General features: G+C 45.3%; 1 protein-coding gene across 1 annotated transcript in view; it reads left to right on the top strand.

The window, feature by feature from the left end:
- The window catches only part of BRINP1 (BMP/retinoic acid inducible neural specific 1), a 175,495-nt gene that overhangs the window by 98,113 nt on the left and 50,781 nt on the right, over positions 1-26,601 (top strand). Inside the window, exons 3-5 of the mRNA XM_047830438.1 lie at positions 12,178-12,368; positions 19,627-19,796; positions 23,122-23,227. Coding sequence (XP_047686394.1) covers positions 12,178-12,368; positions 19,627-19,796; positions 23,122-23,227 — 467 coding nt within the window. The remainder of the gene's footprint in view (positions 1-12,177; positions 12,369-19,626; positions 19,797-23,121; positions 23,228-26,601) is intronic.

Genomic DNA, 26,601 nt, shown 5'->3' on the forward strand with positions numbered 1-26,601 from the left:
AGTAACATTTGCTAGTTGCTCATGGGGACACCAAAAAAGAACCAAAATGTCATGTGATGAAGAGGAGCCATTTTTTATGTGCTTCAGGGGAGAAAGTAGAATTCAAATCTTGAATGGAGGGGTACCTGTGAGATAGACCAGGGGCTTTGCATCTCTCAATGTGTTTTGGAGTACCCTCCAACTAACTCAAAGCAAAAAAAACAAACAACTAAGTAGGTAACCTCTTCCATATCTGTCACCTGTCACCCTGGTGCTTATGTGACACTAACACACCTGTCAGTGATTACAACATTACTGGCTCCTGACTGAAACATTTCCAGTTTAGCTGGGCATCCAGAAGACAGTTCCTCATGTTCCAAACACACTTTTGTCTTCTTGAAACTCCTTGGGTCACCTAGTCAGTAAATACAGCAACAACAACATTTTCCAACCACCTCGTGAGTTCTAAATCCCTCCTAAAAAGCATCTCTGTTCAATCAGTTATTCAGATTCTGCTTTGAAAGCTTTGGACAGGGACCTCCTTAATTCTCAGGGCGTCCTGTTCTCTTCTGATTAGTTCTGTCAGTCAGGAGCTTGCTGTATTGAGCGGGGCTTTATCATGCTGTCGGTCCTTCCTCGTCAATCGGGTTATAGCCCTCAGAGCTGTGTTTTCATGGCCGTACAACTCATCGGGTTCCAACAACTAGGGAAATTGGTGGAGTCTTTCTTCTTCTTGGGCTGTTTGGGCAATCAGGTACCTCTGGGAATGCCTTAGACCCTCCCAGATGATGTGGGTTTTTTTCCCCCCATCATTGCGTATATTAAGTTAATTACCTTGTTTAGTCATCAAATAGGAAATTCCACTTGAAAAAACATGTTTATTTTCTTAACTCAGGTGTGATGTGGGCATTTAAAAAAAATCAGCTCCTTCCAATCTGTATTTAAGTAACGACTTTGTTATTTAGGTTTAAAGGTGCTGCAGACGGGCTGTGTGAGAAAACATCCTTGTTTTCTAGTTTTCTTTGGCCCGGTGGTTTAAAAACAATTTTAGGGTAAGGGAATCTTGTTGTCAAACACACACACATGCACGTGAACACAAACACACACACACACACACACACACACAGAATTTACTGACCTATCTGTTGGAGTAGCTCAATCTATAAATCTTTGATCTGGCCTCCCTGATTATTTCCTTAAACATGCATTATTTGACTGGCCAAGTCAATGGGTTAAATCAGGGTCAGCAAAATTTTCCCGTGAAGGCCAGATAGTAAATATTTTAGACTTCGTGGGCCCTGTGGTCTCTGTTGCAGCTAGTAAACTCTGTCACGTTGTCCAAAAGCAGCCATAGACAGTTCATAAATAAATGAATGCCATGGTGTTGCAATGAAAATTTATTTACAAAACAGGCAGTAAGACACATTTGGTCTGTGGGCCATAGTTTACTGACCTCTGAGTTAAATCTGGTTTTGAGGACTTTGGCTCATCTATGTTGAATAAAGGATGGTTCTAAATCCCTAATTCTTGACATAGAACCCGCAATTCAGTGAATGTGCGTTGAATGAATTGAAGGAAAAGCTATTTCTTAACTAGTTTAAAATAAGGACAGAGAAGCTTTCTATTATATAGGGAAACAGGAGAAGGCCTTTGGGGAAGGCTCTGAGATGACATCTTGCTCGCCAATACCCAAATATTTTAACGAGGAAGCAGTTGGCAATTAAATGCAATATTACTTGCTGGGGAAGTTGTTCATTTTTTTTTTTTTCTCATAAAACTATGCACCAAAGGCGGAAGGAAATGAGCAGAGGTCTGGCTGTGCAAAACCTGGGTTTAAATCCAGGTCTGGTGCCGATGGCTGTGTGTCCCTGGGAAAATTATCTTCCCTCTCAGACTCTCCGTGTTTCCGCCTAACGATTGAGGGCCATACGAAGACGTTATCGTGGTCCCTTGGAGCTCTCAAATTTTGTGGACTGAAAGAGAAAATTCATATAATTGCAATGTTTAATGGGATTTATGATAATTGGAAAATAATTGCTGCTCCAAACTTTTATTAATCTATATTTAGTTATGAGTCATGCTTTCACAATAGATGCTTTGGAAATAAGCAGAGAGACAAATTGAGTAAACAGAATTTTAAATATTTTATTTATATGCAGTTTGTATAATCCCTGGAGCCCATGAGCATATTAAGATCATTTAAAATATCCATTAAAAGTTATGTGTTATGCGACAAACTCCCCTTTTAGAATGCCTCGCCAAAGGATAAATAGCTAACATTTATTGAGTAGCTACTACTGCCAGATTAATTGCATTCATTATGCTTAATCCTTCCAGCAACCCTACAAGGTAAGTACTAGAATTTCTGCTGCACGGAGAGAAGCTCAGAGAGGCTGAGGAATCTGCAAAGAATCACCCAGCTGATGAATGGCTTTATGCTCGTTCACGGCCAGGGCTTTCTGACTTTCTGACACTGTGTCCTTACGGGGTGCCGTGACATCTTCTCAAAGGACCTGTTTCGTGGCCCATTTTCTGGTGCTCAGGGGAACGAGCCATTTGCTTTTCCCTGAGACCTTCTGCAGAGCATCAGCACGGTGGTTTGGGAGCACGTGCACCTGTCCTTCGCCGGCGTGGTCATGCCGGAGCGTGCAGAGGAGGGGAAGGCAGGGAGAGGCCAAGAGGACCCAGGCAGAGAATCATGCCTTTGGACTTTCTGTCTCCACTCCGGCACGGGTTTGCCACATGGCCATCACTGGCCTGGGCCTCAGTTTCCCCTCCTTGTGATGGTGATGGCAATACTCTCCCTCCTTCAGGTTGTTGGAAGGATAATGTGTGTGATGACGGAGCTTTGTAGAGGACCGAGTGCCCTATCGACCCCACACATTGGAGATGATGGGCTGGGGCAGTGGATCAGGACAGAGGACGCTGAATCTGAGATCAGGGACCCAGATTCGAGTGCCGCCTGCCACCAACGGCTTTGTGAAATGACAGGAACGTCCTTGGCTGGCGGCTCCCAAAGCCTTTCTGCCCTGAGTTTGGGATGCTTTGGCACAGAGATTGCCAGGAGATTGAGGCTCAGGAGATTGAGGGCATCTCAGGAAATAAATAAGCCACTTGGAGTACATAAAGCAAGTGCATTCTAAGCGGCTTCTGCCCACAGTGGATTCCCATAATCCCTACGGCGCCCCCTACCCTCAGTCACAGGGCTTCATGAAAAACCCCACTTGCTTTTCAGGAAATGGTCTGTTTATACAAAAGTTGGGCCATTCCAGTATGCCTGTTGTGTTTCTGTCTTTCCTTCTCAAATTTCTATTCAATGAGAAGCCTGTAGCTCCATTCTAAGATGCTTCTCCTGGTTTCTCTGAACTTTATTCCCATCTGAGCCTTTACAACTGCTGCTGGGTCGGTATACACATATAAATGCCATTACTTAAGTGAACACACGTTGGAAAACAGAAAGGATTATATACACGTCGTAAGCAAGGATTATTTTATTCTCCACAGTTAAGTCAGTGTCTTTACTTGTAATTAAAATGAAACTGTTCACAGTCGTGTTTTCAGAGAGCTTTTATATTTTTTCCCTGTTCTACCTCTCTCACCCTCTGTCACCAAATTGCCCCAGAGATCCACTTGGATGCCCCGATTCCTCAACTGCCCTCTCACTTACGTTGAGGGGCATAGAGACAACAGGGGATTTGTCTCGGATGCCCTGGTTGTTAAGATGCATCATTTCCATTTCACATATGCCCTTGGTTTCACCTTTCCCCGAGGTAGCTAGGGATCATGCGGGGAGAGATTGGGAACAGCAGGCAAGAGAAATGTGATCTCTCTCTCTCTCTCTCTCTCTCTGGTTCAGTGACTTCTCCTCACTCTCTTCTGCAATTCTCCTTGCTCATCTCTGGGGACAATTTGCTGCAAGCAAGGGTCCCAGATCCTCCCACCCATCCCCCACACACTCAGAGGTTCGTTTTTATTCCACTTCCAAATGATTAGTTAATGCAACCAATGGGATTCGCCACCCGGAGATGAACACCGTAATCAGTTATGCCATCAACAAACATTTATTGGCGAGACCGTGTCTATAAAGTATTCTAAAAGGTATCTAACCCTGGATTAAGTCAGAGCACTAGAGAGCTATGTATTTAGATTGTAGTATGGTTGACTACAGGGAATTGCTGTAGTGGATGATGCTTCTGGAATATGCATGTGGCGGTCTTGAGCCAGTCAAGCATTGGTATATCACCGACCAGCATCGACTACGTGCATCTCTTTATGAGAAACCATGGGGGACGTTTGTGTCTTCTTGTAGCCTTTGGGACATGTGGCAGATGTGTGTTTCTCCCACAACTGTGAACAACTGCCCTGTTGTCTTCTTGACTGTATGGCTCCTTGGGCTGTGATTCCCTTTTTCCTTTGGCTGCAGGGAAGCTCAGAGACATCTGTAGTCCACTTCTATCAAGCGTTCAGGACATTACAGAATGAAGTTTGTGTGCTAATTTTAACGAAGCTTTAAAATGAAATATTTTCTTCCCTTTATTTTCCCATTTTTCTGTATTTTTAAATTTACATGGTATGTGTTTTTGAAAACCACCTCCAGCTATTTCTGCTATGGAATCAGATTCAAGTAAAAAAATAAAAGCTGCAAAGCATACTCTGTAAAGAAGAGTAAAGCAAGCCTTCACTCTTCAAAAGCCATTAGTAGCCTTGATTCCCTAGAAAACACTGGGAGAAACTCACATGTATCCAACACTTATCTACTGGCCACCACCAGTAGATGGTGCTCTCCTCACAACCCCGAGAAGTCGGAATTGTGACGCCCCCCCCCCCCCCATTTTATACATGGGTGAACAAACAGGAGAATGTTATGCAATTGAAACGTCATTATGAGTGAGCCTCTGTAAATAATCATAATAGAAAAATACCAAGAGCAGTTTACAGCTGTCCAGACCCTGTTGCAATCGACCATCATTTCGTTGATCTCTCAGCTCGACTTGGGGAGACGGGTGGTCTCTGTCTTCATCACACATATCAGGAAATTGCCTGCCTGCCTCACAGCCGTTTATTTTTTTTTTTTAATGTTTATTTTTGAGAGAGAGAGACAGACAGACAGACAGAGCATGAGCAGGGGAGGAGCAGGGAGAGAGGGAGACACAGAATCGGAAGCAGGCTCCAGGCTCTGAGCTGTCAGCACAGAGCCAGATGTGGGGCTTGAACCCACCAACTGTGAGATCATGACCTGAGCCCAAGTCGGACGCTCAACCGACTGAGCCACCCAGGCGCCACTGCTTCACAGCCGTTTATAAGCTGCTGGTCTCTTTCTTAAATTCAGACTCACTCTTTTCTTTTTTCTTTTCTCTTTTCTTTTCTTTTCTTTTCTTTTTTGTTATTTATCTTTGAGAGAGACAGAATGCAAGTGGGAGAGGGGCAGAGAGAGAGAGAGAGAGAGAGAGAGAATGTGAAGCGGGATCCGGGCTCTGAGCTGTCAGCACAGAGCCTGATGCAGGGCTTGAACCCAAAAGCCATGAGATCATGATCTGAGCCACCCAGGTGCCACCCAGGTGCCCCTAGACTCACTCTTTCTAATAGACTTCACAAGGATCAGATCCCATCTATCCCAGAAGTTCTACCCACAGGTAACTTGAAAAAGAGCATGATTGTTTCAGCTCCTCTCCTGCCCCATGATCCACCCACCGTCACCCAGCTTCCCATTGGAGCCTCTCCCAGGACCGGAACCATAGTGACAATATCGACAGTAACTTTAACAGTTTATCGAGGGCTCGTTCTAAGTGCTGTGTTTCATGATTTAATGTGACGCTGAACCCACCCCTCCGTGGTAGATAGGCTCCCCCTGATGACATCCACACTTCAGAGAGGGTGAGTAAACTCCTCCACAGTTTCACAGCTAATTGATGGCAGAGCCGGGTTTTCGTTCAGGATTTCCACCTCCAGCGCCCAGGCTGAGAGACGCAGAGCTGAGGGTCATCTAATCCAATCAGCTTATCTCCCAGGAGAGTCAACACCTTCCCAAGGGCACAGAGCCAGTCCCCTGCCAGTCTCACAGCCTTTTCTCCTCCGTGTGTCATTGAGGATGTGTGTGTGTGTGTGTGTGTGTGTGTGTGTGCATGCTCGCGCCCACAGGGGAGCAGGGACTGTAGAAAGGAGGCGGAGGGAGGAGTCCCAGAAAGGCAATGCTTATATCTAAGCACAGAGCTTTGGCCGTATGGTTTTCTCTCCAGCCTCATCTTAAATGTGCCATCCTGGCCTTGGTCTCCTTCATCCATCCCCTGCCTCTGATGTCACCCGCAGCCCTGCCCCCTGTCCCGCCTCCCGCTCCCCCGGTGGGATGGGCCTCGCCACAGCCACCCCATGCCTTTCCATCCAGGGTCCTTTTTTAATCTCAGTCTAATTGGTTTGCCTGCCCTGCTGAGATGCTTAATTGGGCATAAGCGTATTGCACGGATCCTGTACCATTGTGAGGCCTGCCTTCTGCTCCGAAGGGAATTTGCTTGCTCTGTGGGCTCAGAAGGAAAGATGTACTTTATGTTGTGCTCAGTGCACTGAGAACTTACATGAAATTGTTCCTGGGCCAGCAGAGCAGTTAGACAACAAGACAAGCAAGACTTTCTCACTTTCCTCTATTTTCAACCTCTTTCCGTCTCTCTTTTTTAAAGGTGGTTTGTTGCAGTGGAAAGGGCACTGCGTTTGGAGCCATGAGCCCTAGGGTCTAATTTCAGCCCTACCAATCATTCGCTCTGTGATTTGGGGCAAAAAGCTTAATGTCTCTGAAATTTAGTTTTCCTTTCCATGAATTGTGGGAGTTGGATTTGACGACTTCTATGAAAGGAGTCATAGTGATGCTCTCAGAACAGGGCTCAGGGTGCCTGGGTGGCTCAGTTGGTTAAGTGTCTGACTTGGTTTCGGCTCAGGTCACGATCTCACGGTTCGTGAGCTTGAGCCTCGCATTGGACTCTGCCCTGGCAGTGCGGAGCCTGCCTGGGATTCTCTCTCCCTCTCTTTCTCTCTGCCCCTCCCGCATTCTTTCTCTCAAAATAAACATTAAAAAAAAAAAAAAAGAACAGGGGTCCTGTGGGCCAAATCCAGCCCAACACCCACTTTTATGAATAAAGTTTTATTGGAACATGCTCATACTCACTTGTTTATGTATTGTCTATGGTTGATCACACTTCAAGGACAGAGCTAAGTAGCTGTGACAGATAACTTATGGCTGCAGAGCCTAAACTATTTACTCTCTGGCTCCTGTTTTAGAACCTAAATCAGATTGTGTCATTGCTGAAAACCTTCTTTTGACTCTACACGTTACTTGGGATTTAAAAATAAGACATCTTTACCAAGTCCAACATAGCCTTTTAAGATCAATGCCTACTCTGCCCTACATTTTAATGTTACTTTTCTCTTCTGGCCCTTCCTTTTATCTCCTCTCCTATACTTATCTGCTCATGTAGGCCTGCCTCCTTCATGACCCCTAAACCTGGCAAACATTTCTACCTCAGGACCTTTGTACCTGCTATCCCTTCTTCCTGGACATTCTTCCACCAGGTGGCCCCATGTTCTCTTCTTCATTTCCTTCAGGGCTCTCCTTTCCTGTCATCACAACAAGAAGGCTATCTATATAAAACCACATTCTCACCCTACCCCCGGGGATCCCGACTGCCTTTCTCTGCTTTATTTGTCTTCACAGCCCTTCTCCCTCTCTGACTTGTTAGATTTGGCTCTTTATGATCAGTGCGCTCTCACTAGAGCTTAAGCTCCTTGATATCAGCTAATTTGTTTATTGCAATACCCTCAGATCTGGAAAACACAGTAAGTGCCCAAACTTTGAAAACAGAAATCAACTGTTTCAGCTCTAATGCTATTTAAATCTACTTCTGAATGGGTCTAAGTGCTATGGAGCTCTCTCACTTCAGTCTGCTATGGGCAAAGGTGTAAAATTTTAGAATCCTGTAACCCGTATGGTCTTTGCGCCAACATTTCTGCGATGGCCACAGAGTCGCATGAATTCATTCTCTGAATGTTTCTAGCCTTGATTGTGGGCCAATCAGAACAGAGTTTATAGACTGGAATCTAGTAACGTGGTTTGGCCCACAAGGCCCTTCATCGTGTGGTCACTGACATCCTCTCTGTCTTTACCTCCTACCATTTATATCTCTCTCTCACACACACCCCTCTCTCGCCAACCGCCTCATCCGCTATTTTCGCAGGTGGAGTTCATTCTTCGGGAAACACCCTTTCTCTATCTTTGGCTGTATGTTCTCATCAAGACTGAGCTTGGGGGCGCCTGGGTGGCTCAGTCGGTTGAGCGTCCGACTTTGGCTCAGGTCATGATCTTGCGGTTTGTGGGTTCGAGCCCTGCGTCGGGCTCTGTGCTGACAGCTCAGAGCCTGGAGCCTGCTTCAGTTTCTGTGTCTCCCTCTCTCTCTGCCCTTCGCCCTCTCATGCTCTGTCTCTCTCTCCTTCAAAAATAAATAAACATTTAAAAATTGAAAAAAAATACACTGGGCTTGTACAGGAGAATTCGTTGACCCCTCCACTCCGTCCCCAGCCCTTTGTACAGGTTGGGTCAGGGACCCTTTCTCTGACTAAAGTTACTGTTGCCAATAGCACAGCATAGTTATGTAGCTTTCGTAAACAGGCACTTTTGTCCACTAAGATGGAAGAATTCCTTAGGGTCAGGAACCCTGTGACGCTAAACAGGCCGTGCCTAGCACAGAGGCAGTGCCTCATAATCATACCCCAGCTGTTGACCTCTTCCCACATTCCTGGCTGTGTCCTACCAGGTCACATGCCTCCCCCCACTTAGGCCTTGTGTCCACCCTGTGAGGAAGGAGCTAGGTACTCAGCATCAGCTTCTTACCTAATTTTTTCAAGGAAGCAACCAAGATGGCAGGCCCTGGGTGGGTAGCTGGTGGGCATCAGAAAGATGTAGAGGCTGTGGGAAAAAAGGAGGGAAGGAAGAAAGGAAGGGAGGAAGAAAGGGAGGGAGGAAGGAAGAAAGGGAGGGAGGAAGGAAGAAAGGGAGGGAGGGAGAGAGGGAAGGAAGAAGGAGGGAAGGAAGGAAGGTTGGAAAGGAAGGTTGGAAAGGAGGGAGAAAGGAAGGAAGGGAGGAAGGGAGAGAAGGAATTGAGTCATGGGCTTGTAAGTTGATGGTGGGGTTGGCATTATTCCTGCGTATCAATACTAGTTCTATGGTTTTCACATTTTACTTCTCAGTATCTATATTAAAAGACTGCTCTAAGAATCGGGATACCAATTTGCCACTCCCAGCCCTACCACTAACTAGCTGTGTGACTTTTGATACATTAGCCAACCTCTCTGTATGTTAAGACAAGTTAGCTTTGAGGAATGTAGCCATATCCACATGAGAAAAAAATCAGTAGTCTATGGTCATAAGTTATTATAAATCAAAGTGATTATATATGTACATATTTGTGTAGGTACATAGATATTTGTTTACTGAAGTATGACTATGTTTCTATGCATATATATAACTTCATAATTACATGTGTATATAATTTGATACATTTCAGGGGAACCCTCATGAAGAAAGACTCTTTTCCTTAGAAATATCTGATGATCCTCGTCGCCTTTTGTTGGTCATCTCTTGCTGAGTAGCACATTCCTTCCATAACTTAGTGATTGAATACAACAGTATTTATTACGTCAGTTTCTGTGGGCGGGGCACCTGGGCGTGGCTTGACTGGACGCCCTTGCTGCCTCCCACCTGTGCTTAGTGGGCTTGAGGCTCAGCTGGGGAAGGTCTGCTTCCAGGTTCACCTGTGTGGTTGCTGTTAGGATCCAGGTCCCTCCGAGGCCCCTGTTCCTCAGAAGCTGCTGGCCAGAGGCTTCGCTGGGCTCCTGACCGTTTGGATCTCACACCATGGCAGAGAGAGATGGACACATACACACAGGGCGGGCAAAACAGAAGTCGAAATCTTTTGTAAACTACTCCTGGAAGTAACGTTCCATCACTTCCACATTCATTAGAAGCACGTGGCTGGGTCCCTTCCTGCCCACACTCAAGTGAAGGGGATTGAGTACAGTGGGGTGTGAACACCACAGCGTGGGGGGCATGGGAGTCACGTCACAAGCTACCCACCACACCTATGAAATCCTCCTCCGCTGGCTCCCAAACACCCCCCACTCTGCTCCTGCCCTTCCTTCCGTGGGGACAGTTGTTCTTCATTAAAATTTTTAAAAATGTTTTTATTTATTTTTGAGACAGAGAGAGACAGAGCATGAGCGGGGGAGGGGCAGAGAGAGAGGGAGGCACAGAATTGGAAGCAGGCTCCAGGCTCCGAGCTGTCAGCACAGAGCCCGATTCGGGGCTCGAACTCGAACTCACAAACCGCGAGATCATGACCTGAGCCGAAGCTGGACGCCCAACCGACTGAGCCACACAGGCACCCCGGGACAGTTGCTCTTAACCACATTTCCACCTATCTAAGCCCATGTGGACTTTGAAACTATGCTTCAGATATGACCTCCTCTCCGAAGCTTCCCTAGAGACCTGAGAAATCTGTCCTCTTCTGTGTCTTGTAGTTCTTGATTTACAACAAACTGGAAAGTGCTCATCTTCCCTGCCTGACCGTGAGCTTCTTAGGACGTGGGACTGTGGTGTGTCGATCCCCCTCCTGGAGACATCATACTTTTCACTTAGTAGGTGCCCTGCGAGGGTTCACTGAGTGCAGCTGATTAACTTAATAAGTACTTTGAGCTGACTTTATTTAGAATTTGAACGGTGTCACGAATTGTGAGCAGAGATTCTATAAGCAGGCATGAACCATAAGCTCTGAAGTTTGGAAATGTATTCCAACTTGAAAGCATTTTTTTTCAGACCCACATTCCTCTGCTTCAGGAGTCAGACTCCACCGCTGAATTACAAGGGTGTATTCTGGGGTGATCCCCCCCGCCCCCGTTCGGCTTCTCCTTGCTTCGTACCCCTTCCTTCATTCATCTCTCCCATCTTGTTGGCAGGAAAGAGAGACCTTTTCATTAAACTCTGGTTCCCATCATTTATCTAGGCTGACCTTACCATCCTCTTGGCTGGTCTGTTTTTCTCAAGGGTCTAGGAGCTTGTAATTCAGGAAGACCTGGTGGTTCCAGAAGGAGCTTCATCTTTGGGAGGAACAGAGATCATTATTGAAGCAAAAGCAACCTGAACCAAGGCCCTTCAACTTTCTACTTGTATTCCGTTTGCATGCTTCTTGTTCCCCGTCCGTGAACCTTTAGCGATTTTCATGTCTGGGGATTTGTGAGAAAATATAGTTCTAAAACTGTCTTCCACATTGGATTAGTACCTGGCAGTTTCCAAAGGTATTTTTCACACTCGGTGTTTCGTGTAATCTGTACGCCAGCAATAAGAAGTAGATAATGTTAATTGGATTTTATAGATAAGAAAGTGCAAGTACAGAGAGGTGGTCCAAGATGACACTTGGTCCAAGATGACACCACGTAGTCTGCAAGAGGCAGAGTGAGATCCTGAGCGAGACTCCTGGGTAGAAGCCTCTTCAGTCTTGATCTCCTCATCATTAGTGAAGGGAAGAGTGGAAATTCTCCCACATGGTCTTCGAAATACAGTTTTGTTTCTTGCACACAGTTCCTGCTCCCTGAATGCATGTGAAAAGCGTGAATCGAACTGAAATCTGGGCTGATTATTGGATTCTGGAACCATCTTAGAGCAGGTCTCAAGTTGCCTTTGCTCTAGATCTTGCCCCTTGTTAAAGAGCCTTCTTTTCCTCCCTCTCTTCCTCCCTGCCTTCCCTCCATCGACTCATTTGTTTATTCAGATGGCCGGCATTCTTAGGAATCCTACCTTGCAACAGGCACCATGTACCTAAGAAAGTTCCATCTTTGTGGTATGGTTCACAGTCTAGCAAGAAAGTTGGAGAAGAGCTAGGCAACAATGATTCTTGTATCCTGATGCTCTGTAAGCAACATGAGAACGCGGCCTTGTCTGTCTGGCCTACTACAGTATTCTGGTGGTGAGAACAGTGCTCAGTAAATATTTGTTGGCTGAAGAGAATTGAGGGCTCCCGATCTAAGTATGATTTGACAAATATTAAAAATAATTGCCATCACTCTCTCACCCAAGGAGAGATGCCTGGATGGGATGGTTGGATGGACTTTGCCTTGGGGGGAGAGGCGGTAAATTGAGGCTTCTTGCTCATCTCTCTTGCCCAGGGAGTTTGCCCGTTGGAAGGTGAGGAACACAGCCATCGAGAGGAGAGACCTGGTCCGTCATCCAGTGCCCCTCATGCCAGAGTTTCAAAGAAGCATCCGCCTGCTTGGCAGAAGACCCACCACTCAGCAGTTCATCGATACCATCATCAAAAAGTACGGCACCCACCTCCTCATCTCTGCCACCTTGGGAGGTAGGTTGGCAGCTCCTGGGCCATGGCCTTGTTTGTGCCTTGGGGGTCTGGATTGGAGGGGAGGTTGGGATGCCCTGGGATCCAAGCCAAGCTAACATCTCTGCCGCTGTACGTCACTCAAAAGCATATAAGCCAAATTGACTTGGTTGCTCTGATCATTTCAGAACCCTGGGTTCCATTCCCCGGGACAGTCAGACTTGAGTTTACTAACTTTTGTAGAAATACTAACTTTTGTGGCTTCACCTTGGAATTAGCTCTATTCTTCAGGGATGCTTAATCTGACTATGGTATTAGTTCCTTTGGAACGTGGTCTAATCTGGGGAAATAATTAAGCTTCAGGTGTTGTTTAGAGAGTTGCCTTTGTTTATGTAAGTCTGCTTTAGGGACTGATAACTTGAGGTTATCATTTTACAAATAGGGTATTATTTGTATGTTTTATGGGCTTGGAGGAGGTTAATAGGAAAGCTGACCAGTTGCTTCACGTGGCTTTGCCTTACCTCTCCATCCCCATCAAGTCCAACCCTTAAGAGAGGAGGAGAGAACGGAGGAAATACATTTTTTTAAAGAGGGGGATATGGTAGAGACTAGTGTATTTTGGTGCTTATGGTTCTTGCCCACGTGCATCATTTTATATTATGAGCTAAATCTCCTCACACATCAGTTTTCTGCCATAATGACGAGGGCCACAAAATTTTGAGAAAGCCTCTTTGGTGGGGGAACGCCATGCCTCCTGCTCAGGGAGCTGAGAGGTTGCCTTTAGATGTGACCCTTGCCCGCTAAACAAGAATGGTGTGTTGATGGAGGCGGGGTGGGTGGACTGAGGTATAATTAGAACATTCGATCTTCTCCTTCAGAGGCAGGGGGAGCACCAGGAGCTGGAGTGGCGGGGACAGACTCCATGGGAGAGGGAGCCGTGTAGCTGGCAGGAGCTGGCGAGGCACAGGGGAGGTGGCAGGCGCTTTCTAGGCTGAGTGCACAGTATGCATTGTGAGGAAGCCCGGATTAGGAACTTGGTGATCACGGGGGTGTGAGGGGAGGTTGGGCAACTTCATTCATCCTTACAGTGAGAGGAGCCATTGTGTATTATCTGCCCATAGTAGGCATCGTACATCGCCATTAGTCCCCCAAATCTGCAAGCTAAGTCCAATGAGCTCCATTTTCTACATAAGGAAGCTAAGAGGCAGAAGGGGTGTGGCTAGTAAGTGACAACGCTAAGGGTTTTTTGTTTGTTCATTTGTTTGTTTGTGTTTTCTGTTTATTTAAACTAAAAACAAAACAAAACACAGTTCACAGTTTACTCTACGTTTTTAACTTTGGGCTTTCTGTCCACAAAGCCTGCGCGCGTGTGTGTGTGTGTGTGTGTGTGTGTGTATACATATATATATATTTTTTTTTTTTGACTCAACATCGGTTATCTCTTTAACCAACTCATTCACCTCCCCAATCCACCCGCTCCAAAACCTACCAACCAGCATGGATCCGTTGCCTGATGCTACTCAAATACTAAGTAGGACTTTGAATGTTAAATCATGTAGTATAAATTGTATTTTATTGTGAAGCAAAAGAGAAATCACTTCTACACTGAGTGTTTCATTAAGCTACACCCCTTTTCTTTGAATTTCTCCACCTCCCATTTTACTTGAATACATATATATATTTCAACCTATTCTGTTCTTTAATTAGAAGCTGTGTTCTGTCCGAGTCCCTGGAAATCCCCAATAACAAAGACGTTTCTTTTGCTGTGAAATATATTTTTAATTTCTCCAAGGCGGAGTCGTGAATTATTCACGGAGCCTTGTCCCTCTTCTGTTTTTACAGCACAACATTTTAAAATATGCAAAGCTTTGGATTGAGTTCTAGCGTTGGACAGCGGGCCCTAACTGTGCCCTCGGTCCTCACCGCGGAGGAGCGGGGAGCGGGAAGGGGAAAAAATTTACTGTCGGTTGAACACAGTGTGCCAGATACTGCGTGAGGTCCCTGGTAACATCATCATTTCGTTTACTCGATCGTGGAAAATTGTTTCTTGAGAGCCTCCCCGTGCAAGGGGAGAGAAAGGGAAGGGGTACGTTGTAGTGAATGGAGGGGCAGCTTCTGGAGTTTGCGTGCCTTGGTTCCACACCAGTTTGGCGTCACCTGCTCCAAGCCTCGGTTTCCTCTCTTAGAAAGAGAAACAACTTAGACTATTTTCTTCGTGCGCGTTGTGACAGTGAGATAAAATGGTGCGTTAATAGTGCTGAGCACGGTGTTTGGACAAACAGGTTGTTGCTATTGTCGGTGTTGTTTCATTATTCTCACTATAATTATTGTAATGTAGTGGGGCTGAGGAGCTGGGGGATTTGCGATTCGAGCCCATTCCTACCACTCACCAGGTGAATAGGAGACATTGAGAAATTCACTTTCCTGTCTGGATATCAGTTTTCCTGCCTAAATACAAGAAGGTGCAGAAAATGTTATTCTCTGTAATTTTCCCTAAGAACACCGTGTTCATTTAGAAGAAACCTTCTGATAAGCTGTTGGAGGTGTCAGGTGAGCTCCTAAGGGCATACTCAGACAACAAAAGATGATTCTTAAACTGTCACATGTAGGACAAGTAAATGCATTTATTTGGCTCCTGAGGGAGAGAGAAGGGGAAGGAAAGGCAGTGAGAAAGAGGAAGTGCAGCCAGTGGGAGGGCTGACACACGGCACTTTCATGGGCTCCTCAGGTTGTTGGTGAACTTGATTCATCTCATAAAGTACTTGGTGTGAGTGATTTCCTCATGGAAGGTGGTAAGGGGGAAAATTGGTCTGGAATGACCCATGGGGATACAGGGGTAGGATAGCATTTTCCCTTAGCCCCTCTGAAGATCATGTTTTGGACCAGAGGAACGAGCCTGAGTGATACGTGTGATTAAATTAGCATGAATGGGGGTGCATGCCTCCCCATCGACAGATACGCACAAATCCCCACCTAGACTTGGATGCAAGTTCATCTACACGCAGACGTCCATGCATATGTGGTGCACACTTGCAGACACACTGGGCTCAACGCCTATAGGTGCAATGTACGCATATGTGTGTGTGAGGTTGCACACGTTTGTGAATGTGTGCAGATTCCACGAGTGTCTTTTTATGCGGGAGGGCTTATGTTTTTGTATGCGTGTGTATGTTTGTGTGTATATTCGTTATTCCCCACCCTGCATTTTCGGAAAGCTTCCCTGGGCTGAGAGAAAGGCTGAGGGTAAAGTCACAGGGACTCAGCAGGAAAGGATGAGAGAGGCCCCAGAGGGTCCCAAATCCAGACATCTTCCTCCCCCAGTGAAGAACGGTATCCCCTATATACTCGAAAGGTGAAAGCATCGGCTCCCGCCCCCTCCCCATCCACTGCGAGGCTGAGTCTCACTGTGTTCCCCTCCGAAAGCTGCGGTACAGACAGAGTGAGGCAGATCCCCTGGAGGCCAGAGACACAGAGGAAAGGCCTGTGTGGGGTGAAGAGGCAATTTGCAGGAATGCCCAAATGGGAAAGCAACTCTAAACAGAGCATTCTCTTAATAAACAAGAAATTAAGTCTTAATAATGCAGCAAGAAGCCCATTAACCCCTCTTGATCTAAGGCTTGCTTCTGCCGGTTTTCAGTCCAAAGGGAGCTGGGCCCGTTCTACCTTCTCTTGCGCGGGCTCCTTGGAGAGCCTGCGCTTGGAATATTTATTCCTGTAAATGTGCTCTAACTTCCAGCATATTCACGTATTTAATCATTTACCTCTCCGCCCGCCTATCTATTCATCAATCCATTCAATCACCTATCCACCCATCCATTCATCCATCCACTTACCCCTCCCAGGATACCCGGACACCTGTTCTTTGTTGGGAACATTGCAAAAGAATCCATAGAGTCCTCGTTCCACCAGGCCACCGCCCACCATCCTCGAATTCATTGTCTAATTGTATATAAGGTCATTTTTATGTCAGATCTATCCAGGTCGCTGTGGAGTCCAAAGGACAGAAGATCATGTCCTCCTGCACTACCCGCGAGCCTTCATGGGAAGGTGCAAACATAAGTGTCTTACTCTGAACTCACGTTTAGGCTTGTGGAACCCAGAGGTTAATTTTGATAATGAGTCTTCTCATGGGGAGATTTCAGTCTAGTAGTTGAGGCAAAGACATCGCACAATAAATACTATAGAATCAGATCACTTCCATATAGATTTATTCAGCCACAAGCACTCTGATCTTTGCTAAGCACATAATACTGGTCCACGTTGTGCTGGACAATGACAGTGAAATGATGGCAGCCTCTTACAGACTCCCTGACCTCACAGGGATTCTCCTCTAACGAAGGAGATAGGCTATTAAGCAAGCGATCACCAGGAAATGTGATAGGTGATATAAATAAAATAAAATAAAAGAGAAACAAAAGAGACAGGGAGCACGTGGTTAGAGTTCTTGATCTCCTTTAAGTAAAGAGTGGGGGATTCGGGGAAGGCTTCCCAGAGGAGGTGTTGCCGTAGGTGACATCTGAGGGATGAGTAGAAGTTAGGCAGGAGGACAAAAAAGAAAAGAAAAGAAAAGTCCCGACAATGAGAGAACAAGGCGCATTTGTGCAGGATAGAGCATCCCTAGAGAGTGGCGAGGAGGCAGCTGGAGAGACCAGAGGGTCATTCCACATTCCCAACAGGGAGGCAGGCACCCTTCTTCCAGGCTGCATTCCACTGTCTGTATCCCTCTACCTTTGCTGTCCGTCTGATATATTGAAATGGTCCCCTTATGTCTCTGTCTCCCTGCACCAGCATTGACCAATTAGAAATAGAAGTGTGAGCCACGTAAGCCATTTTAGATTTTTCTCACAACCACTTCATTAAAAGTAAAAAGAGAAAGGGGAGAAATCATGTTAACAATATATTTTATTTAACGTGGCATATCCCAAATATTGTCATTTCCACGTGTAATCAATGGGATAAGCAATTCATGATGTATTTTATATCGTTTTCTTACATTTTAAGATTTTGGAAATCTACTGTGGAGTTCACACCTACGGTGCATCTCAGTTTGGACTAGCCACATTTCAAGGGCCCAAAAGCCACCCTGGTCTGGTGGCTCTCGTATTGGACAGCATACTTGTAGTCACTCAGTGACTCTAGAACGAGGACAGTGTCTTATTTATTTGTCACCCCAGTGCCTACCAAATTGCTCAATGCATGCGTGCTGAGCTAAACTGAATGGACATGATAGAGAGTGAAAGGGGGAAGGTGATGACATCTCCCTTGGGGTCAGGGTGTAGTGGGAGAAGGTCACCAGAAAGGTGATGCCCCAGTGGGTTCTGAGGAATGTATAGGAGTGTTCCAGGTTTCTTACCCCTGCAGGAGGGAGGGGTAAGAGAAAGTGACAAAAGCTGGTTGGGTTTCAACCGTCAGATAGGGGAGGGACAGAATGGCATTCTAAGCAGAGAGAAGCATTTGAGGAGAGGAAATCGGCAGCAATAAATCATGGAGACGGAGGGAATGGTTTGACCGGTGCTCATAAAGGGAGACAGCGGTGAACAGACTGGAAGGTGCATGTGGAGAACCGTGGACAGCAATGGAACTCAGTTCTAGAAGCAGTCATGGAGGGATCCGAGGCACAGGAATTAATCTGTGGGTCAGTACTGTGTGCCCTTCCTAGGATAATCACCGTCCTGAAAGCAAGTTTGTTTGTTTGTTTCTATTAAAGTCAAAAAGCAATCAGCATCCTCAAGAAATTTCAGTTATCTTAGATATTAGACTTTTGTCCTCAGAAAGCATTGAGACTGTTGTTCTCTGACTATCCTATTTTATTGCAGGATAAACTTCATGCAATTGCATGAAAATGTATGAAAAAAAAGAAAAAATTATTTTTCAGTAATCAAGTAACAGTCATCAACACTCCCATGGTACTCACCATGTGCCAGGCAGGGTGCAGGTACTTTATGCAGTTAGCTAATTTAATCCCATGATAACCTTATCCCCAGTTGTGCCCATGGAGGAATTAAAGCCTAAGGACGGTAAGTAACTGCTCGTGCAGGTAGTTCAGTCCAGGAAGGCTTGCCCCCGGAGACTGCTTTTTACGACGACTCTACACGACTTTGCTTACTATAACGAACCAGACCCTGCTGGAAGGACCTTACAAGTATTCACTAATTTATGCTTCTTAATCACTCTATGGAGTAGGTGCCAGTCCTCCCCTAATTTTGTGAATGAATAAGCTGAGAACAGAGACGTTAAGAAACATCCCCAAGTTCACCGTTCATAGGAGGTGAAACCAGACATATAATGGTCAGATTGGTTTAGCAGGTGTTTCTGGATGCTTTTTTCTGAAGTTCTGATGAAACGTCTTGCTATCCAAGATAAAAGGCGCCCGACGTTAGTGCTGTTAGTAATCTATGCACGTGTTACTATGGAAAACTCAATGGAATAAAATACATGAGTCTGTGCATTCATTTCTTGCTCTCTGTTTTTCCACCCCCACTCTCTCTTTCCTTCTCTCGAATTCCTCTCTCTGTGCCTGACATTCTTGCCGCCTTCCCTCCTCTCTGGAGGTAACCTCGCCTGGCTTACGGAGGTAATGAGAATATTTACTGATGGAATGAAAAAAACATTGGTGCATTACCCGGTTACCCTCTACTATAAGCCCAGCCCAGGGCTTCTGTACAAGGGATAGGGCGCTGGTTAATATCGATAGTGTCTGATTTCACTGATCCGACAGTTTGTTTTTTCCCTCTTTTGGGCGTGCGGTTTTCCCTGCCTTTAAACAATGTCTTATCTCTCTCTGTGTCTGTCTACCTCTTTAGCCATCCGTCTGTTCATCTGTCCATGTATCCATCTGTCTAGGAAGGGGCAGCAGCAGGAGAAAGAGAGAAAGGGAAGGAGGAAAGAAAGAGAGGGGAGTGAGTAGTGGAGGACCTGGGTGAGGAGGAGGAAAGGACCATCCAGGGCAAGCCCATCATTTTACAGAGGGAGAGTCTGAGCCTCGAGGAGAAGAGGAGATGATACCGGTGAGAAGTATGTGGTGGGTTGGTAGAGGTTGGACTTAACAGCTGAGGGTCTTTCCATGGTCCTTGTCCTGATAGAATTGGGTGCTTCCAGCCACCTCTGCACTGTTTCTCCTTCGCTATGCTCTTGATTTTCAGAGGCAGAAGGGAATTTGGGCAAAATTAGTGGGAAGTCCAAGGCTCTTTTCAGCATCCAGGCCCCTGGTGGGGGGGGCCTTTCCTCCCACCCCCAAAGCTTGATAGGCTCCCTCCCTGAACTTCTTTCCTTTTCCATGCAGGGGAGGAGGCCTTGACCATGTACATGGACAAAAGTCGCCTCGACAGGAAGTCAGGGAATGCCACTCAAAGTGTTGAAGCTCTGCACCAGCTGGCATCGTCCTACTTTGTGGACCGTGATGGCACCATGAGGAGGCTGCATGAGATCCAGATATCAACTGGAGCAATCAAGGTAGGCTTGAGGGGGGCTGGGCTGAAGGTTCTTAGCCATACTGCAACGCGGGTGTTCTGATAGCAGGTGGGCAGATAGAGTCTCTGGCTTCAGCCATAGAGCGAACAGCGCCCCCTGCCGACTTCCCTGACTGACGCAGTCCAGTGCCTTGTAAGATCAGGAGCACTGTCTTTGGGGTGACCACGTGCACTGATTTACTGGGGCAGCTCTGGCTATGGTCATGGCATAATAATCAACAGTCCTCTCATTTGCTCTTAAAGTTCTCCCGTGTTGATGATTTTTAGACTCCCTTTCTAGGTGAAAAAACTGAAAGCTACAGTGGTTAAATGACTTTCACAGGGTCATAGAGCTAGCAGGAGGCAGCTTACAGATGCCTGATCAGTAATTCTTTCCATTTTTTTTAATGTTTATTCATTTTTGAAAGAGAGAGACAGAGAACAAGCATGGGTGGCGTGGAGAGAGGGGGAGACACAGAATCCGAAGCAGGTTCCAGGCTCTGAGCTGTCAGTACAGAGCCCGACACCGACCTTGAACTCACAAACTGCAAGATCATGATCTGAGCCAAAGTTGGACGCTTAACCAACTGAGCCCCCCAGGCGCCCCAGTAATTTAAACATTTGTGGTTTCCATTCCCTTACTCACCCCTCCCCATTTTACAGATGGGGAAACTGACGTCCAAGAGCTAAAGACTTTTTTTGTTTAGGGTTATACAGCTAGAATACCCTAACAGGGACTACAATTCGTCTCTGGACCAGGACTCAGCTATTTCTGTAAAGGCCGGGTAATAAAAATTTCAAGCTTTGCATGTCATATGGTCAATGTTGCTACAACCCAACTCTGCAGCTGTAACACAAAAATCAGCCATGGACAGTATGCAAACAAATGGGTGTGGCTGTGTTCCAATAAAGTTTTATTTACAAAAAAGGACCTCTGTCACGTGCTGACCCATACTCCCCTGCACCAGTGCTATTCAATATACCCTTCCAAGATCGTAGAAGTGCCCTATATCTATGGTCAAGACAGTAGCCATTAGTCACATGTGTTATGGAGCCCTTGAAATGTGGCTACCAGGGAACTAAGTTTGTAAGTTTATTTCATTTAATTTGTGTGAATTTATTTATTTATTTATTTATTTTAACATTTATTTATTTTTGAGACAGAGAGAGACAGAGCATGAACGGGGGAGGGTCAGAGAGAGAGAGGGAGACACAGAATCTGAAACAGGCTCCAGGCTCTGAGCTGTCAGCACAGAGCCTGATGCGGGGCTCGAGCTCACGAACCTCGAGATCATGACCTGAGCCGAAGTCGGACGCTTAACCGACTGAGCCACCCAGGCGTCCCTAATTTGTGTTAATTTAAATAGCCACATTGACTAGAGTGGATCTAGACTTTCAATTTAGTGCCTTAGAGCACAGGAATTAAAAAAAAAAGATTCTATTTCAAATGCAATAAATTCAGGAATTACCTTTATAAAGAGAATGGGGGGTGAATTTTGATGTAAAGGATTAGTTTTTCTCACGATTTCAGTGCAGATTTTTTGCATCTCACATTTTCTTAAACCAGATTATACCTGCATTCTACATCTCAATCTTCGATCCAATTTCTACAGACCAAGCCTTGTATTAAGATTTTCAAAAATATCTCTGGGGAAAAAGTGTGTGGGTGGCGGGGGGGGGGGGGCAGCAGGAGGCGGGAGGGGGTAAGGGGGAAGGCATTTAGGGAGACTCGGGCAGTGGAGTTAGACATTGACCAAGCCAACAGAAAAATGAGGGAGGGTGTTCCTAGGAGGGAGGTAGGCAAGAGAGAAATAAATCAGATCGACAAACAAAGAGCCAGCTTATCCCAGAAGAATCGCCTCCATTGGGGGGATTATGTCGTTAGGGAGCTCGGCACAGAAAGACAGATCTTTATGAAGCCATCAGAGTCAGAGTGAAGCAAGAGCCTGGTTTTCATTATCACCGAATGGTTCTTTCCCCCCCTGGATGGGATGTGGAATTGAGATGTGGAGGCTCTGTCGAAAGATAATCTTCTTTTGTGCACCCTGGAAATGCAGCCTCCCTCCTTACAAGGAATTTCTCAGAGAAATTGCCCAGAGGCCACTCAAGGAGCCATTCTTATAGAACCACTGTCTTCCACACTCAGTCTGGGACTTGGCTGTTTCGCTTGCCATTTCTCATGCTACCTCAAGACCAGCTGGCTAGAATCGCCAGCTTTGTTTAAGACTAGCAGCTGACCCAGGTGAGGAAGTTCTGCTGGTAGCTTTTTTGCCCAGGGCATCCTTAGCAGAACGAACTGGTCGTCTTGAGCCTCAACCGATAACAACTATGTTATTATTTTGTACACACACACACACACACACAGAGAATAAATGGTTTAAAAAAACATGACTCACAGACCCTCCATTTATATAGTTTCCTAAGTGCTAAAGGCTTCAAAAATATGATCTCTTTTACCTGTTGAGGTGGGTAAAAGTATTGCTACCATTTTATAGATGGGACCTTGAGGCTGAGAAAGGGAGGGTTTTGCAGCTGGGGGAAGGCGTGGCTGGCGTTTGGAGAGTCACGTGGCCATGTCGCAGGTCACACCATTCCTGACAAGTGAGGCTGTGTCTTTACTGGATGCAAACCTCAAAACTCGCCCATAAATGATCTTGTGAAATTATGGGAAGTTAAGGCTAAAGGGATGAGAAGCCTCTTTTCATCCTAAATCATACTTACTTCAAGTTTATAAAACATCTTCTAGAAAATGGGGATAATTTCATCGTTCTTGCCTAATAGTGTATATGTACTCATCACAGATTATAGAGATCTAGGGTAATATGATGCCCATTTTTTAACATGTGCGAAGCATCAGGCGCTCAAACCCGTCGTGTCTTGTCTCACACCCTTCCTGGAAAGGATTTACTAGCTTCAGGTCACAGAAACTTAGAGAAGGTAAGTGACTTCCTTAGGTCATACAGCAAATTCATGGCCCCGTTACGATTTCATGCTGGTTCTCCCGATTCTAAAGCACGTGCTTTTGAAATATACTATTGTGCTTCAACGTATTAATTCATATAATACGTAGAGTGACCTTGTGAAGCGAGAGCCAGGGAATGGGTCCCGTCTGTGTGCTCGATTGCTCTGCTATCCTGATGCCTGTTTGGTGATAGCCCAAGTGTGGTCTTTGCCACAGGCGAGGTGCCCAGGAAGTGGCCGTTGGCTCAGGCCAGGAGACTTTCTCTGCCGGCTTTGCTCTGCTGAGGGCTGACTCTGCGGGGCCCTGTCTCACAGGTCTCTGACAAGGGCACCTGTCTCACACCTGTCACCCTTGATGTGCACTCCAGGTCACAGAGACACGCACTGGGCCTCTGGGCTGTAACAGCTATGACAATCTGGACTCTGTGAGTTCCGTCCTTCTGCAAAGCACGGAGAGCAAACTGCACCTTCAAGGTAGGATGCCCGTGGGAATCGGAGACCAGAGAGGGGGAGGGGGGGAGCCTTGGGATTTTGAGGAGGCATGATGTGGAGGCAGAATAAAGACAAAGATGCAAGACGGAGAAACCAAGGAAGACTACAAATATGGAACTTAGGACAGTTAGGACATGATGCCTTTTAAAAATGTTAACATATACAGGACATTAAATTCATGGTTATTAATTAGTTTTCAGATATAAAGTATGAAAATGGGAGCTTTATCTGATTATTTCGATGAAAATGTCTAAACAGTGTTATTTATAGATGCTCCAGACCTAATATATATTAAAGTTTCATATCTTGCTGTCTGAATTTCCTAGATTATTGTGTTTGATTTTCAATGTATTTTGGCAGGTGTTATTTGAATTCCAAGAGCTATAGAGCATTTTATAGAATTTTTGGTTCTACGTAATCTTCTTTCTCCTTATTCATTCGTCGTCTGTAGTCTTTAATATATGTATACACACGTACATATGTGTTTGTGTGTGTGTGTGTGTGTGTGTGTGTGCTTTCAGCAGAGTTTATAAATGAGAACACTCAATGCTGACAGGGTGTTCAGAGACAGACACTCAGGCACTGCTAGTTAAGAATGCAACAATTAAGGGGCGCCTGGGTGGCTCAGTTGGTTGAGCGTCTGACTTCAGCTCAGGTCACGATCTCGCGGTCCGTGAGTTCGAGCCCCGCGTCAGGCTCTGGGCTGATGGCTCAGAGCCTGGAGCCTGCTTCCGATTCTGTGTCTCCCTCTCTCTCTGCCCCTGCCCCGTTCATGCTCTGTCTCTCTCTGTCTCAAAAATAAATAAAACATTAAAAAAAAAATTAAAAAAAAAGAATGCAACAATTAAAGAAAAAGAATGCAACAATTATGGGATTACTTCGCTGATATCTTTCAACATGTGTATTTGTTTAGTGTCTGTTTTATGTCAGGTCTATGTTAGGGGCTCCAGATATACTTATGACCTTAAGGAAAAGATACCCTTTAAAATAGTAATTTTACCCTTGTTAATTCATCATGAACAGGTGAGGACATTATAAGGAAAAATTACAAGGCTTTGAGTACAGATAGTGCTGTTTTAAAAAGCATAATTTATAATGGAAAAAAAAAAAGTAAAAATCTCAATTTTCCGCATGAGAGGACTAGGCAAATTATGTAGTATCCACACAACATAATATTAGGCAGGTACTAAAATGTTATTTATGAGAATTTCCAAGAATGTATGAAAGCGATCTGATATAGTGTTAATTTAAAAATGGGTAGTGTCTGACTGAATGTGTGGCATGATCTTAACAATGCGAAAGGGTAAGGAAAAATAATATTGCAAGGGAATATGCTGAGATGTTAAAAGAGGTTACCTCTGGATGGTTAGGGTGCAGATGATTTATTTTAGGCTTCCCAGTTCTTTTTCTAACTTTTCCACAACGATCATGTATTAACTTTATAGTTAGGGGGAAAAAAATGGCATGCTTTAACTTTGAGCAGACTAAAAATGTGACCTTCTAGAAAGGTGTCTGATAAAGGTGACTCTGAATGTCAGTGGGAGGAAAGCAGAGCTGAGATTTGCAGGTGGAGCTAAGCAGAGCCTAATATGACTTTTATATTCCAGTTCCTTGGCAATCCTTTGATTCATGCTCCTGTTACAGAAGATGGTTGGAAAATGGCACAGGGAGGGCTTGGTAGAGTCACTTGGGAGCACTGAATGGAAAACCCCTCCGGGAATTGCAGGCCAAGAAAGTGGTTTAGCGTTAAAAGAAAACACAACAAAACCAAACCTCAGACACACAGAGAATAACCCTACCTCCTTTAGTAGAGAAAAGAGTGGATGAGTAGGTTTGGTAATAACCTGATAAGAAAGTACATAAGACAGATCTGCCTTGGGCGTGCCCGGATGATCAACTTATTAAAGTTCCTGTGATACCTACTGGTGACCTTGTGAAGTGAGAGAAGTGTTGGAGTCCAGGAAGCTTGGCTCCAGCCTGCATTTGATAACCCTGCTGTGCATGTTGGCAGTGGAGAGACCTGTGAGTTATAATTGGAGTAAATTTAGAAGGGATTAACAAGATGTTAGTTACCAGGAAGGTATTAAGATCTTAGGGCCAGTAAGAGGCTGATTTCCCATGAAGCTAATGAAGCTTAAGGTCCAGGGCTCCCTCACCATGTAGGTCCCCGAATTTTCTCATTCTAAATACTGACTTTCACACCTCATGTTGAATTCCTTTTCTCAACGAGCAGTTATGGTATAAGCTTCAGTCCTCCAAAATGCAGGTCTACCATTGGTTACATGATTATAAGTATGTTATCCACTAAAAAGGAGGTGACATCCTTGTCTTATTCTAGATTGGTCAGAACACAACTGGAAGGTTAGGGCCAGGTCTGGGCATCACACTTCAAGAGGGACACTAAGAAACTACAGTGTTCCTAAAGAACGGTGTCTTATGAGGAACAGCTGAAGAGAGTTGACTTGGGGCAAAAGGACTGTCTACAGATACCTAAAGGGCTGTCTTACAGAAAAGCTAGTCAAATTCATTAATGTGGATAAAATGAGCCTAGACCTGATGCACTTGCAGAAGACAATAAAGATCCCAGCTTTCTTTTAAGAATCTGTGTTGGGTCAAAGTGGGCATCAGGATGTAGTGGGAAACAGTTTGTGTCCCAAGGAAATATATACCCTATCAGAGAAGATGGGCTTAAACAAACAAAAAGAGGCATAAGGAATTGTAGTGGAGAAAAATGGGAGGGCTTCATGGTACCAAATGGTATGGGGACTTAACCTATCAGGGGATCGGAGAAGATGGATAGGATAGGACCTGGAGGATGACGAAGAGGTCAGGGTCATGGATATGGAGGCAGACAATGAGTATCTATGAAGGAGCATTTGAGGAAATGAAAATGTCATAAGAGATTAAAGCAGAGACATCAGTGGTGAGAAAGATGAAATAATCCTTCGGATCCTGGAAGGCCTGTGCAGCACATTAATGACTCGAACATTAATTTGAGGGTCATGGGCACCATGGAAAGGTTTTTAAAAAGGAAGTAGCATGAGGAGATTGATGTTTTGGAAGATCACTCTGGCTGTCATGTGTCCAGTTAATTAGATCGGGGTAGATTGAGGGTTGATGACCCATTAGGGGCTATTGCAGTACTGAAGATGAGAGGTCACAGATTCAGACCATGAAGGTAGCAGTTGAGGTTGAAAAAAACAAACCACTTTTAGAGTTACTTAGCTGGCGTCAACCACTTCTAGAGTTATTTAGCTGGCATCATGACCAGAATTTAGTGAGATGACCATGAAGAATTTAGATAATCTGGTGAGTGGAGTGTGGGGATGAGATAGAGAGGAAGGGCAGGGAAATAC

This window comes from Prionailurus viverrinus, chromosome D4, assembly GCF_022837055.1.
Source record: "Prionailurus viverrinus isolate Anna chromosome D4, UM_Priviv_1.0, whole genome shotgun sequence".
Taxonomy (NCBI): Eukaryota; Metazoa; Chordata; class Mammalia; order Carnivora; family Felidae; genus Prionailurus; species Prionailurus viverrinus.